Below are 15,342 nucleotides of genomic sequence, written 5' to 3' on the forward strand. Positions count from 1 at the left end.
CCATGTGTGGGAAAATAACAATACAAACACCACTCACGTCGTGGCTGTTGCTGTTGGGGCTGCTCTCCGACTCGTGCACCAGGGACGACTTGATGTCGGCCAGGTCTCCCTCCTCCTCCGAGTGGCTGAGCTCGGCGAAGATCTGCTCCTTGTGCGGGTCCCCCTCGTCTTTGAAGGGGATCATCTCGTCGGTGGCGCACAGCTCCGGGTCTCCTCCGCCGCCGCCGCCGCCTGATAACTGAGGCATTTTAACAAACTGACTTGATCTGCTCCACCGGAGAAACTGAAGCCACCACGGCTTGTGCGAGGAAATCTCACGGCAATCCCCCGGTGGAAGTTGTAGGGGTGGGGGGGGGAGTGGGGGACCGTCTGCTCTGGTTTCACCGGAGCGTCGACGGTGAGTCACCGGGAGAGGAAGCGGCGTGGCGCGGACACGCAGCCGGTGTGTGTCCGAAGAAGCAACAGGAGGAGAGCGTGTGTGTGTGTGTGTGTCTGTTCTCCACGAGTCTCTGAACTACTCACGACCCGGAAAACTTGACGTGCAAGCGGGTCGGAATGAAGAGTCCGGTGCACGCCTCAATGTCATGAGGAGAAAATAACAAATAAAAATAGAGGGAACCACGAGTTTAAAATCTCATCACTACAGCGTGTGAGTCAGCGCACAGCGGATATGGTCCAGGAAAAACAAATGTGCGTTAAGAAAAGTGCATTCTCAAAGTGGAGAGAGAAAATAGTTCCTCGGTGGTCCGGTGAAGAAGCTGCGGCGTCCTTGGAAATAAGAATTTAAAGAAATTATAAAAAAAACTAATGGAACTGAGCTACAGCAAAAAAAAAAAAAAGCTGGAGGTGGAGAGGTAAGTGATGGATGTGGAAGAAAAGGAAAAAAACTCTTTTAATTCTTAGGGATTTAAAACAGAAAAATGCGTCCAAAGTACATCCTCGAGTGAGAAATAAAAACACATGAAGATATAAAGGAGGGGGAATAAAGACGAGCGACTTCCCCGCTGCTGCCGCACCGCTTCCACAGTGTCATGTAACCCGTGTGTGTATGTGTGTGTTTGGTATAATGTAGCCGTGCGCCCTCCCTCCTTTCCTCCCCTCCTTCCTCCCCTCCCTCTCTCTCTCCTTTCAGTCTGTGGAAAAGGAAGGAGAGATGAAAGGGAAGCCGAGGCTGTGATTGACACCGCACCGATTGACACTCCTCCTGAGACACAGATTTATACGCGGCTTCACAACAAATGGGCAGACAGGAGGAGAAGAGGAGGAGGAGGAGGTGAGGAAGAAGACGCACTCTGTGCGTTGGATGCCTTGAAACAATTACGATTAATAAAAATGTCAATAGATTTAGAAGAGTGTTTGTTTGGAGGAAGGATGAATTCAATGTCGATGCAAGTGATGGCAACATTGTTATTTTTTACCTGTAGATGAGGCCACTTAAAAAACAGTAAACACCTTTCAATTGTTTTGTTTTTTTGTCATTTCCCCCCACATTCACTTCGTCCCATATATTTATTGTATACTTATTTGTGATGACAACAAATCAGCAACATCCAGGGTGAAGGTTCGTTTTTATTCTTTAAACCGCGTAAGCTTTTGATGTGCTTCCTACAATATCTGAAAATATGAAATTGATGTTATTGCTATTCAGTAAACAAATATTTAAGTCTCAATGTGACAGCAGAAAGAGATAAAGTGGGTTGCAATGGCCTAACGAAATAAGAGAAATAAAAGGCCACACAATCATAAACTTTTTCCTAGTGACTCAAATTAAAAGTCAGACACTCATCTGACCTTGTGTGGAAACGTGACAAAACATTTGAGATTACACTTCAGTCACAAACACACAATAAAATCAAGCATATGAAAGCTAATCGTTTTATTATTGACAGACGAACCGCACACGCGTCATTAGACAGTGATTAAATAAATTGAAGTCATTAATTTGGAATGAAAAATATGTAAGCACGTGCCACAAACACAAGGGGAAAGAACTGTTTTGAAATCGATGCGTCGATGTGGAGTCTCTCAGATTTTATGAGAAGAAATACAGAGGGGGGGGGAGAAAAGGAAAATAAACGGCAACAGATACTGATAATAATTAAAAAACCAAAAGGAAAAGAAGTGGAAGTGGCGTGCGTCAGTGCGTCTGTCTGAGCGCAGAGAGGTTGCGTGAGAATCACAGTTGGGCCGGGGAGGCAGATCTTTATAAAGCGCGGGGGGTGGGGTTAGAGGGGCGGAGCCGCGGCTCCCTTTGATCTCGCGGCGGCTGGCTCTTTCATCCCCGACTCTCCCCCCTCCTCCTCCTCCCCGCTTCCCCCAGCAGCAGCAGCAGCAAGCCCCCTCTCCTCCACCCCCCCCCCCCCCCCCCCCCCCCCCCCCCCCCCCCACCCCCCTTCCCTCCCCTCTCCTCCCTCCCCGCTCTCCCTTTGCCTTTGTATGACTAAATTTGGTCCGAGTGTGGAGCCGGGCCAACATTTCCACGTGTGCGTTCATCCTCCCAGCTGAGAGACAGAGAGAGAGAGAGGGAGAGGGAGAGAGAGAGAGAGAAAGAGAGAGAGATAGAGAGAGAGAAAGGGGTTCTCTTCCGGGTAAGGGAGGCAGCGCGCGACAGAGAGAGAGAGAGAGAGAGAGAGAGAGAGAGAGAGAGAGAGAGAGAGAGAAAAGATCAAAGGCTTTGGGGTTTTGGAAGCGGAGTGTGGAATCAAAGGAGACTGGCTGCATTCCAGAGTGTAGCGGAAAGCGCGCTCGCACCCTCACGCGCCCGATCACGCACGAGCACGCAGTACACAGCACCGATAGAGAGAGAGTTAATTAAAAAGATTTCACACATAAAGCAAACCCATGAACAAACAAACCTTTCATTTATTAAAAAAAAAAAACTTTAACATTAAACTTAATGTTTCCAGCCAAAAAAAAGAGAGAAAAGTGTGATACAAGCTTTAAACTCTGTTTCCCTTCCCACTCTGAAAGAAATTGTTGGTTCTACTTCATTAGAGTGTTCTTTAATTTAATTACCTGCCACTTTTTTCCTGGCACAATTTGAAATGATCCTACCTACATGCACAACCACGACCTAAAACCTCGCTAATGGGAACATACTCATTTCCTTTCAAATATTTTTTTTCTTCCATGGTTTTTTCCAGCATTCACCTTGGACATGGTTTTAAATCATGAAATTAGGAGAAAAGGGAAATCGGGGGCAAAAAGGCCTGTTAAGGTACTAAAAAAGAGACAGCGCAGGCCTGCAGGGCCCGAGATAAGAGGTGGAGAGATCCAAAGAGTGAAAAATGAAACAGATTTAATATAGCAAAGGACTAAATGACTCATGTTTGGAATTAGTTCATTAGCATTGCACTATATTATGGAATTCAACATATCAGACTTTGTTGGATTTATCAGCCTAAATGTTTTGTTTGGGGTCACTGAGAACACATGCAGGTCCCCTCTAACAACTCCAAATCATTCTCATTATTATTATCAAGTGATTTAAATTTCGAAATTATATAGGCTCTCACAGAAGCAATCTGTCAAACATTTTTAAACTTAAAATTCTTGTCTACATCAGTGACTGGTACTGACAGAAATTCTGTGGGTTAAAATTATCTGGGCAAACGGTCTTATTTTGACCATGTATATCCCCTGTAACATTAAAAACACACTATTATACGATCCTATATAATCCTATTCCCTCATTTGGTCATGTGTGATAATTTTACTTATTGTATTGTTTTTATTAAATGTGCAGTCTGTGGAATAAAGGATTACTTTAATAATTCTTGGCTTTTAAACCACAAAATAAAATTCACCTAAAACTAAGAATCGTGTTAAGCAAATTACCTCTTCATACAGGGACCAGGTCCTCATCCACTGAGCTTGTTGTTTCTACATTATACATTATACACAGGCTTAGAGCGGGCCTTTTGTATTTTTACATGGCCTGAAGGCCACTGTACGCTCTCACACTTGCTTGGAAAGGGAGTTGGTTGCAATCTGTAACCTCACTGCAAGATGTCACTACACACTGAACTTTTAAGGGGATCATTTTTGATTTTGTAATCATCCATTTTTCTTTCTTCAATTACAATTTGTACATCAGCAGAGGTTATTCAAGTTTCATGTCTGACAAAAGAAATATTGAAACTATCTCAATATGAAAATATTTCAATATCTGAAAAAATGATTCATATATTCACCCAAAAAACATAAAAAATAAATTTGAATGACATTGTTGAAAATGCAGATGTCAAAGAAGTAAGAAATAAATCAAAAGCATAGTATTTACCTAATTTGTATATTATTGGTGTTGTTGCATATATTAAATAAGGCAGTCTTTCGGTAGCACTACATTCACCTGCAGTAAACAAAAACATAGAAGAACATAAAAAGGTTAGCAGATTAGCTTGAATTATATATATTTCATATTCTGGTCTTTAAAGTGGTAGTCCAGCTTGTGGAAGTCTGATTGAGTAATTCATTGTTATGTCCTCCGCTGCTTGGTGAGAGACCACTGCAGAGAAGTCCACCTTCTTGATTAGAAACCCTGTGAGGAAGGGTCATTTGTTCACCAGGACACCATACAGATATCCACATTTCACTGAGTGATACAGATTTTCTTTTTCTCCATCTTTTTTCATTCAGTTAATGAGTTTGCAGCAGCAGAATGAGAACATCAGTAATAAGCCAGCAGAGATAAAGATGCAGCTTTTTGTTTGCTGCGTAACGATTCCAGTTTGGCGACTCGATGACAAGGCAACAAACAACAGCCTTTTCTAATGAAGCTGCTGTCAGGACCACCTTACACACTTTAACTTGACATCTAAATACGTTGTATTCTGCAGCGAGGCTGTGAGCATCGAAGCCCTGGTTGTTAAAATACCCGGGAAAGTTGGCGAGGAGAGAAAAGAGAGAGAAGAGAAGGAGAGGAGGGAGAGAAACCGAAGAAAACAGAGCTACATTAGCATTTCTCTCCTAATGAGTTCATAAGAGTGACCCCTCTGGATCTCACATGAAAAGGAAGATTTCCTGCTGCGCTGTGACCTGAATTCAGTTGTCTCTCACTTTAGATACTACATTTTGCATGTTGTGTAAGGAAGGAGTATATCTATGCACAGGGCATAATTTATCACCAGCAGACCAGTAGTCAATCTGAAGTTGGGAATGAATATATATAGATGGTCCACACATCGTGTTGAGGAACATACTGCATATCTAGCATATTTTGTTTCATATGAGAATTTTTCTCCCTTCTGGTATAAATTTGAGAGATGATATCTGTTTAGCAGACAATATGAATTGTGTCAAACAAAATGCTCTTTGTTGCAACAACATTCAGTCAAGGTCCTCTTTAGATCTATTATTGTCTCATCTTTTATCCGTTCTATTTTCATTGCAATGCATAATACTTCAAACAGAAATTACCCTAATTATCTGCAGTTCGCTCATTGTGCTGCGTATGTGTGTGGGAGCGCGTGTGTGTGTGTGAGCGTTACGGTGTCTGCTTCCGTGATATCAATGTGTTCAGATTTGTCAATATCAGTTCCTAAATTCACTTGCCAGGTGAGTTCAGAGGAGAAACCCACACGCCGCAGTCTATTCCACCTGTTAGTCATTCCTAACGACTTCCTTGATGTAGAGATTATAGCCCTGGCACCCGCAGCCATCCCCAAGAAAACGACAGGAAACAAACATAAAATTATGATGAAAAGAGCTTGCAATTAAAGCCAAGAAAAGACACCATCTATCAAACGTGCAAATCAAAAAACGGGGGAGGTCTGAGGTGAGTGATTACTTGTGCTGCTCTTTGAATGGTAGACGGTGAGTCACCTTGGGGGCGTGTCTTGGGGGGTAAGGTGAGGGAAGAGTGGGGAAGACGTGTGATCTGTTGATTTATGGCAACGCTGTCAGGAGGATGTCTCAGACAAACTGTCATTAAAATGAAATTATCTCCTTGATGGAAAGGAGGGGAATTTGTCATGCTTCGTATATATTATGGATGTGTACAATTTGGACAGGAGAGGTCTGACTATAGAAGAAGAGCAATAAATCCAGGAATTCAGGCGAGGTAGCAGCTCTGTGATACTGCACAGCTGCGCTTTGAGCTAAATGCTAACAATGCTTACAATGACAATGCTAGCATACACATATGTAGCAGGTATTGTGTTTACTACGGTCCCTGTTCAAGCTCATCATGCTAACGTTTGCTATTAGCACTAAACAAAGAACAGCTGAAGCTGACAGGAATGTTTTGCAGGCATTAACCCATAAACCAAACTGGAATAGCACTCACTAGAGCACATACCGCCGCAATCAAGCCACACCAATTCGTGCACATACTTAAATATCAGTCCCCTTAATATGCCTGATTCCTTTCATCAAAATCTGTCAATTATTCCCTGGGAAATTGGTGAAAATGTAAGAAAAAAAACAAACATCTGACAATGTTAAAGTAAGAAAAAATATCCTTGATCTGCCCTTTTGTTGGAATCAAAGCCAAAATTTTATGGATTCTTTCTTTGAGCAAGTTCCATGTTCCAAAGTTGTCACACTTCATTCTCATGAGGACACGAATGTCTGTGTCAAAAGTCAGAGCAGTTTCACTGAGCATAAATATTAACTTCATGGTGAAAGGGTGGAGTCATGAGTCATTCATCATTTGGGAACCGTGAACACCTGTACAATGCTTTTTAGTAAATATTGATGTAGGAGCCATAAATAAGTTAAAGAAGAATATTATTATTTGGGATACAGGGTGTAATGGGTTTGTATTTTGGGAGTATTTGTTGGATTATTTGTTAGTTATTGTTTATCTGTGATCATATCAATTTTGCAGGAAGTAGGTCACATAGGATATGGGCGGGGGTTATGGTTTATATGAGCACCTGTTCACCTGTGTGTGGAAGGAGAGAGGGTGAGTGGGGACGCTGTATTTTAGTTTTAACGCTACGCTATTTTCTATTTGATTGCATTAATGTATGAGTTTGTGCATGTTCAAATAACTTGATCATCTTTTTCTTTAATAAAAGTTGAAACTCATTTGTACGGATAGCAGTGATTTTTTGATTAGCGCGTCATTTAAATGATTAGGCCCGACCTCAGCCTTTCAGCGACACGTTTGTTTTCTGAAAGTCGCTACAATTAACACGTTTTACTTGATGGCAGACATCTTTGATCTCTGCAGGTTGTGCAAGATGAGAATTTAAAGGATCAGCAAAGTCTTGAGGATTCATCGTCCCTGAATTTCTATGTAAACTTTCATCACGGCCCACCCTACAGTTACCTAGATATTTCTGGTGGACTGAACAACTGACTAACTTTGCCGTGCATGAGCCGCCCTCCCTGTGCGGCTAAAAATGAAACGCTGCAGTATTTCTGCATATTTAACAATGAGCTTTAAAAACAAGTTTCCTCAGGAGGATCTGCTCATCCACCCACTGTTCAGGTAACCAAATCCAATCAGAAGCCGTCTGACTCACACAGAGACATGGAGTGATTCACGCCGAATGGCACCTGACTCCACCCTTCTATCTTCGCTAGTCAGAGATGCTGACAGAAGAGAAGAGAAAGAGAGAGAGCTCCTCAGAGAAAGAGAGAGAGAATGAGGGATGACTTTTCCTCTGAGACTTGGCTCACACTCACAGACGAGACAGTATTAACTTACACCCTCCGAGCTTCAAAACCCAGAATGTTTGCATGCCGCCGTCCTCGCTACACCACAGTGGAGTAACATGCACATGCAGACACGGTCTCCATCTCTCCGCTGACCCTCCTCACTGTCTCAACACATCCGGCACCGATTCTCATAGGTGCTGCCTCGGTGCAGCCAGAAGAAAATTCCTCTGGAGCATATCATATCATGACAGGCAGTCTCTCTCATCTGTGTGTGTGTGTGTGGACATGCCGCCCTGTCCCACTGCCACTCCTGAAGACTAATGGGCAGATTAACACTTGGCTGACTTAGGTGCCTTGAGGGAAAGTGACAGTGAGGGTGTTTACATAAAAACTTAACCCAGCTGGGACAGCCACCATCTCTGCAGCGGACAGGAATTAGTGGAAATCTGCTGAGCTTGCCTATGGGCACCATTGGTGTCTACTGTTGATAGGGGTGGTCGTTTAACTGTGTGTGCGCTGTGCAACTGATTTGAAATGACCACAGCACACGAAGCAACACACTGGTTACTGAGATGTTTCACAGAACATGAGGAAAAAAGCTGTTCTGCAGCTTGTGTCCTCTTCTGAGTGAAGGTTTACACTGATTTACTTCAGTTGCACTGTGGGAAAGGGTGAGGTCTCCACTGGTGTAATTGATCAGGTTAGGGAGGCACGACCGGGCTCTTTTTTTATTGCACCGGGGACAACATATGTCCAGAGGCTTGCACAGCTTCACCACCAGCCGTCCTCCAATATATTCTGTTGTGTGCTACATTCTTCAGGTCCAAAGGGGAAGCGGTCCAGTCCTCCCGCTGCACACAGCCCCTCCTTTCATCCCACTGTGTTATTGGAGAAAGCAGTGAGCGCTGCGTCGGGCCCTGCTGTGCTGGGGTCGGGGGTCAGCACTGACCTGCTAAGAGGTCGCGGGGCCCCCGTCCAGTCTGTAATCAAGCACACAGCACACCTCACTGACCCCAATCCTCCGTGTGCACCCGTCGCCCAGCCTCCGCCCGCCTCGGCTGCCTGAGATCAAACACGTAGCGGCGGTACCTCTGGCCCTGTGTTATCAGCCTGGGTGTCTCATCACATCAACACACAGGGCTAAACAGTAAACACAGCCAGCCTGGTTTGACTCTCACTGTGTGTGTGTGTGTGTGTGTGTGTGTGTGTGTGTGTGTGTGTGTGTGTGTGTGTGTGTGTGTGTGTGTGAGTGTATGTAGGGGGGGGGGGCAAACCTGTGTACATATCAGTATCGAAGTGTGTCCATGACTGCACCCAGGTGCATGAAGGTAAGGGTTAGCTGTTTTTTTATCAATTCAAATTTAAATTAGATTTTTACGTCTCTTATCAAAAACTGTTTTTGATTGTTTTCATTTAATTTGAGTAAAGAGTAAAACAACAAAAATATGGTAAAAGGGTTATTTTAGAACAAAGTCATCAAAACACAGAGAGTCGGACGATAATGCTCAAGGTTTGCTTGCACAATTTTATTATTTTAAATGGAGACACTCATCAATACACTACATTTCTGCAAAACCAGGGGTGTCTGTGGTGCACAGAGATTGATAAACCGCAAATTTTTCGATATTAGATCAGAATCTTTTTTCCTTTTATACGTGGTGTTGCTTTTCTCAGAAGAAGATCAAACTCTTTATCCAGTCTGAAATTAGCTTTGAACTATCCACCGTCCAGACGAAGCTCCTTCTCCTTCTACTTTTTTCTTAAAGCTTGGAGGATGAGAAGTACCCAGACATGACAAAGTTTCCCTTTCCACAGACAAATTACAAACTACCGAGAGAGCTACAAAATCCATTCATCCATGTTTTGAGAATTTTCTTGTTCAGTCACTTTAGTCAGTGAGGTTTACGACTAATTGGACAAGAAGTTTCGGTTGCTGAAACAACAGAAGCACAAGTTATCTCGGATAAATGGATGAAACCAGCACTGCAGGTTTTTCTCAAACACATTTTTAGATGCTACATCTTCACGGTTCCCTGGTGGGTTTGTCACTATGAACATTCACATTTACATACACACTTATTTTACCTATTGTCAGCCTGTATATAAAGATGGACGACATGACTGCTCCTTAAAAAATAAAGCCAAAATCTCTCAATGGCTCTACAGGTCATAGACCCCATCACCTCCATGTTAGTGGATGGGAAATGGACCAGACTAAAGAGTCAAAATACACATCAAATCCATTTTTTTTCTCACTTTAGGTAATTCTCCTCACACTGATGTATATCCAAGTTTGGTTTCAATTACTTATTTGATGCCATAAAAACAGGTTGAAACATCAGGAGTGAAAGCCAAGACTCAAAATTCCCCGGTCTGTAAAATACTATGCACTTTAATCTTTGCTTTTTTTTTTTCTCAGCTTGAGTATGTTGCGAAAGCTGAAGATGGCCTGTGTAAAGAGCCCAGGCGGGCAATGCTTAACCAGGCCGGTGGCTGATTTCCTGGGTGCGCCAGCCTACACCATCAGGAAATTAACTGTTAAAACCACTGGAGTGTGATACTTACTCGAGCTGATTGATTTGTTCTAGTCTCACAAAGGAAATGTCCACAATTCCCGGGAGTTGTTACTAGAGAGGAAAGCGTTTCCAGACACGGGGAAACATGCTGCCAATTTGACAGGTTTAGTTAGGCACCTTGGCTCTGCTCCTTTGTTGTATTTAAAAAAGCATCAAATGAGTGTTTTTGTAGGCAGGCTGCTCGGTTCCAGAGTGGGGAAACAACTCATTTCTTTCCTTTGTCTAAGGGTTTTCCCCCCACGTCTCCCAACATGAAGAAATTGTTGCAAATGAGTCATTTCTTCTTGGCAGGCCTCAGGCGAGAGGGAGAAAGAGAAAGAACGGGCCATATTCTTGAGTAGACAAAAAAACGATTTACTCATCCTGTCACTGGTTTAATTGGCTCTGATAAAAGTGGTGATTACTGATGCTGATAATCATTTGATGTAATATCTTAAATTATATCTTTGAAACTTGTATTCTCTTTCACACGCGGAAAAGTGTGATCAGTCGACAATTTAAGAGTTACGTCTGGAGTTTGTGTGGGAGTTTTCTGAAAAAGTGTGTTGAGATTTATGCTTGTGTGCATGCATGACTTCACGTGTTGGTTAATGAGTGTGTTACTGTTAGCGTCGGCCTGGGAGGGGAGGGAGGGGGGGGGGTTCAAAGGCACATCACATCTCTCAGTAGCTGCTCTTTAGACATGAAGACATTTTCATGACATATTCCAGAAGGGGAAAATAGGTGTTGATAATGTTTCTAATATGCGATGGCAGCAGAAAAACATAAATTAAAAAAATCTTAGGATGAAAAAGAGGTTCCATCAACATAGAGGACACTCAAGAGCTTTTTGAGACATTAGCTAACACCAGTGAGAATGTGATGTAAACAAAAACAAAAATGTTCCTTAACAGAAATTTTACATCATGTCCTACTTCCTGCATACTCTACCCAGACGCCACTCCTCATCTGAATGTTCCCGACATCTTCCTGTTGTTGTGAACCAGACAATCTCCTGCTGGGTTCTTCATATCTGAAAGGAAAACTCCTGATATCATGTTCCAGAGTCCTACTTCGCCCTCCTAGTTCCTTTGAGTTCTACCATGCGCTTGCAGGTAATATTTGTGAAGCGATATTTACGATATGGGAGGCCTGTGACGTAGTGTCTCCTGTAAAACTACAGCTTTGTTGTTCCTGCTGCTCATTTTATTACAGCAGCAATATGTGGCCGGGAGAATGTTTGAACTCCTGGCCTCAGTCTCGCCCAAGTCGTCGCCCAATTTGAGCCAAATTTGAAACGGTAAAAATCCCAGAGGATGTATAGTGAAGTAGCTGTGCCAAAATCCTCGTTGCCCGGCCTCGCCCTGCCATCTGCTTCATAAAGTGTAGTCACGAAAGGCCTGCGAGAGAGAGAGAGATTTAGTGCCACCACACCTTACAGCCTGGCTGAAGAGTCGCAATAAATACTGTTTTGTGAACACTTACACTATTTTTCCAAATGTCCTTGTCTGTAATGAAAATAGATACAATGTATGGAGAAGACATTTCATTCAGGGTGTGGTGACCTAATGCCCCTGTTGATTTTTCCAGTGTTTGTGCCGTCCCACTGCTGTAGATGCCATTTGCCTTCCTCTGATTCACTCGTCTTGCCCGAGCTTTGACTTTAAGAGTGATGCTCGTCAACAAGCCTCCCCTGAGCATTTCTCTGTTTTCATCCGCATCCAGTTCTGCCGCTGCCTAAATGTTTGATATGTCTGCGAACGTCAGTGCCGTGTTGGGGGGTCACTCTTTTGGGCACCCCACTGTCAGACGCACGGAGAGAGAAAGCCCAGATAATGATTTAGAGAGTCTAATCCTCCAGAGATTACATGTAAAAAATGTTTCACACATTTCATGGACAAATCCCTCCCACCGCACATAAAACATGCAAACGTTTCCTCTCTTTGTGGACCGCCACTGGCCCAGGTTCAGACTTGAAAGGCTTTCCCAACCTCTCTATCGAGCCTCCGAGCCACATTTTTATTATTCCTTATGCTTTAATCCAACAAATTCAAAGACCATTCGCATGTTGTAAGAATTCCCCGGGTCAGCGATGAAACAATTGATACATTAAAGTCCAGCTCCTCCACAAATCTATAAAATGGGAAGATGTGCAGTTTCAGCAGGCAACATTAGAGATGTATTAACTTTATGAAAGCCATGACAGACATGTGCCGTCCACAGTTTCTGTAGGAACAAAGTTTCTACGCCTATCAACACTACTTGAAAGCTAAATAACGTTCATCCTGGTGTTTAAAGGTATAGTGCAACATTGTTATCAGAGAGCAAAGCTCAGATCCGCTCTCAACACCTAGAGAAGACATCTAGAGGAACTGTAACATTCAGTCATGGAGGTGTTTTGCCAAGATTTCACAGATAACTTGAGATTACAGACACGAGCCCCAGTGCTGTTGACCCCTTGATCCTCATCATCGTCAAGCAGTCTGGATGAAGAGGGTCAGCGGAGCTGCGGAGAAACAGGACGCATGATAAGACGAGGAGCAAAACAATCTCATGCTTCTCAGAAAAACAGAAATCTTCACTGGTAAAACTGCCTGAATGTAGATGTTATTAGTTACAGTCTAAAGCCAACACTGTAACCACAGAGTTGGAATATGTGTTTTAGGCACCCGGAGTGCTGCTTTGGTTTTTGTGCTTTTGCAAATCTGGTCAGAAGTGATCAGGGCTGGATCATAGCAGGTGAAAATGAAATTTTTAATGGGCCAAAAACGACAACAGTTCCTTCTCTGAGAAATGATTAAATAAGAAGAACAAACAAAGAGATATGTATTGTGCCTGTTTGATGATTAGAGAGATTGGGGAGTGAAGAATTCTTTGTTCTTGCAATTAAGATGAATGTACTGATTTCTCTGACAAAAGCAAAGTCTCAGCAGAAGCCGTAATCAAGACAAAGAGTGAGATTCTTCTAGAACATCCAATTAAAACACCTTTTTGATGTATAATTAAAATCGGTTAATATATAATATAACCTTTCAGTTGAGCATTAGGGTTTCATGAGACCTAAACTTAATCCTCTGACACAAATGATTAAAGATTCTTTAAAGGAAAGGAAACATGAAACCGTAAACATAAAGCTATTGTATTTGTTGAACTCTCACATTATGTAATTTGCACTGATGCTTAAAAGAATCCATTGACTCATGCAACAAAAAGTGATCAAATCTTTACAGGACAAAACTATTCATGGGAAAATAAGACAGAAAATCCAGTCGTAAGCACAGAAGATAGAAAAACTGTGTGCGAGATGCTCCTGAAAAACAAAGCCCCTCGACGCACCCTCTCGCTTTTGAGCAGATGACACTGCCTCAGCATACATTACACATGCATATCATCGGAACTAATCACGCTATTTGTGGGCCTGATTGCAGTGTTGCTTAAGACGGGTGAGCAGGGGTTTCCTTTGTGCCAGAGCTAATGATGTCCCTTTGTGATAGACGCTGGGTGTGAGGGTTGAGGACACTGGTATAGACTCCGAAGAGCTGCTGTGTGGGTCTTAGTGTGACTGGCAGCTGCAGTAATCCACCCTTTGTGTCTTCAACAGGGCCCCACTGAGCTCCCCTGACAGGGACCGATGTTCCCGACTCCACCAGGCAGCCCAGATGGGCCGAGTGACACGGTGGGAGAGAGGGAGGGGAGGGAGATAGCGCGCGTCGAGATGGAGGGAGAAGAGAAGAGGGAGGAAGAAAGTAAAGATAGAGAGAGGGAAGTGAATGGAGAGAAAGCATGGGATCAGCAAACAGGGGGAAATGGAAAATCCTGGCAGGAAAAACTCTAAATCAGAGAGCGTGGAGGAATGGGTGTCTGCCCCTGAAAGCCTCATGACAGCTCTGTCACTGCAGGGCTGGTTTGTTTGTCCTGCATTTGTTTCTTGTTCCTTTGCGGTCACCCTGAAGTGTGCCTGGGAAGGTCTTCTGATTGGTGGAGGCAGTCTGGGCGCAGCACAATTAAAATCCACGGCCGTACATGACTGCAGAACACACACACACACACACATTCACTCTTCCCCTTCTTCCTGTCACAGTCTTTCTTCGTTCATTTACATTGAATGGCCTTGTCACTGCCTCTGACAGGACTAGAAGTTTTTCCGTGGCTGCTTGCGGTCCGTGTTTGTCTCCTGTCATCACTCTCTTGAGATGTGGCGGGTGGATTTCTTCTATGGCTTCACATGCGTAATCTATAAGTGAAGACTCACACTATAAGCTGCTCACTTTTCACTTGTGTAGCGACCACATGCTGCTCCACAATGTCACAAGAGATCATTTAAAGCATCTGTGTCACAGTGACAAAAGTAGCATGTAAACACAGGAGTATTTTGTATTAGTTTATACACAAGCAACATAAGCAATATGAAACCTATTCAATCTACTTAAGTCATTTTAAAGCATCATGATTTATGCTCATTTGTATGTTTTTTCATATATATATTGTATTGTAATATATATTATTATATATATTAAAATTACAATTTGAAAAAAAAGCAAATAAAATCAACAAATAAAGATACAATCAAACAGCATTATGATAGTACCGTACAAAATTAATTGAATGTGATATTGGGATTGGTCTTAAAACAGAGATGGACTTAAAGCTGCAAGGAACACATTTATTTTGTATTGTTGATGAATCTGCAGCTCATGGATTGATTCACCTATTCATTATTTGGTTGACAAAATATCAAAAAGTATTGAAGGGTGTCCATCACCAAAGTCCCAGAGCTCATGGTGGTGTCTTTAAATGACTTTAAATTCAAATTCATCTGACCAAGAGTCCAAAATCAAAAGACAGCACATTTTGTAATTAAGCTCAATAAATGGCTCAAATGTTTTATTTATTTACAAAGTTAATAAACTAAACTCATTTTTTGATGAAGTGACTTATCCTCTAGACTACTATAGGTTTGAATGAAGTTTCAGTGGCCATATTAAATTCATTCAATTTTTTTTAGTTGAGAAATGAGGAAATTAAGAACAAAAGATTTATTTTGTTATCATGATTTATAATAATATAATGACAACAATCATAATAATAATAAAAAAACAATACTTTGTCTCTCAATAATATCACAACAGATGAAATTATTTTAACAATAAAAATAATTTATTAAAAAATATCAAAAGCT

General features: G+C 42.4%; 1 protein-coding gene across 6 annotated transcripts in view; it reads right to left on the reverse strand.

The window, feature by feature from the left end:
* Positions 1-15,342, reverse strand: part of lef1 (lymphoid enhancer-binding factor 1) — a 58,787-nt gene that overhangs the window by 41,267 nt on the left and 2,178 nt on the right. Inside the window, exon 2 of one of the 6 annotated variants that reach the window (XM_034596564.1) lies at positions 38-492. In XM_034596564.1, the coding sequence (XP_034452455.1) occupies positions 38-247 (210 nt within the window). In that variant the 5' untranslated portion in view covers positions 248-492. Of the gene's footprint in view, positions 1-37; positions 1,074-15,342 lie in introns of those variants that run through there. The other 5 variants (XM_034596723.1, XM_034596645.1, XM_034596986.1 and 2 more) reach the window with 5 other exon arrangements.

The sequence above is a fragment of the Hippoglossus hippoglossus genome, chromosome 1, assembly GCF_009819705.1.
Source record: "Hippoglossus hippoglossus isolate fHipHip1 chromosome 1, fHipHip1.pri, whole genome shotgun sequence".
NCBI lineage: Eukaryota > Metazoa > Chordata > Actinopteri > Pleuronectiformes > Pleuronectidae > Hippoglossus > Hippoglossus hippoglossus.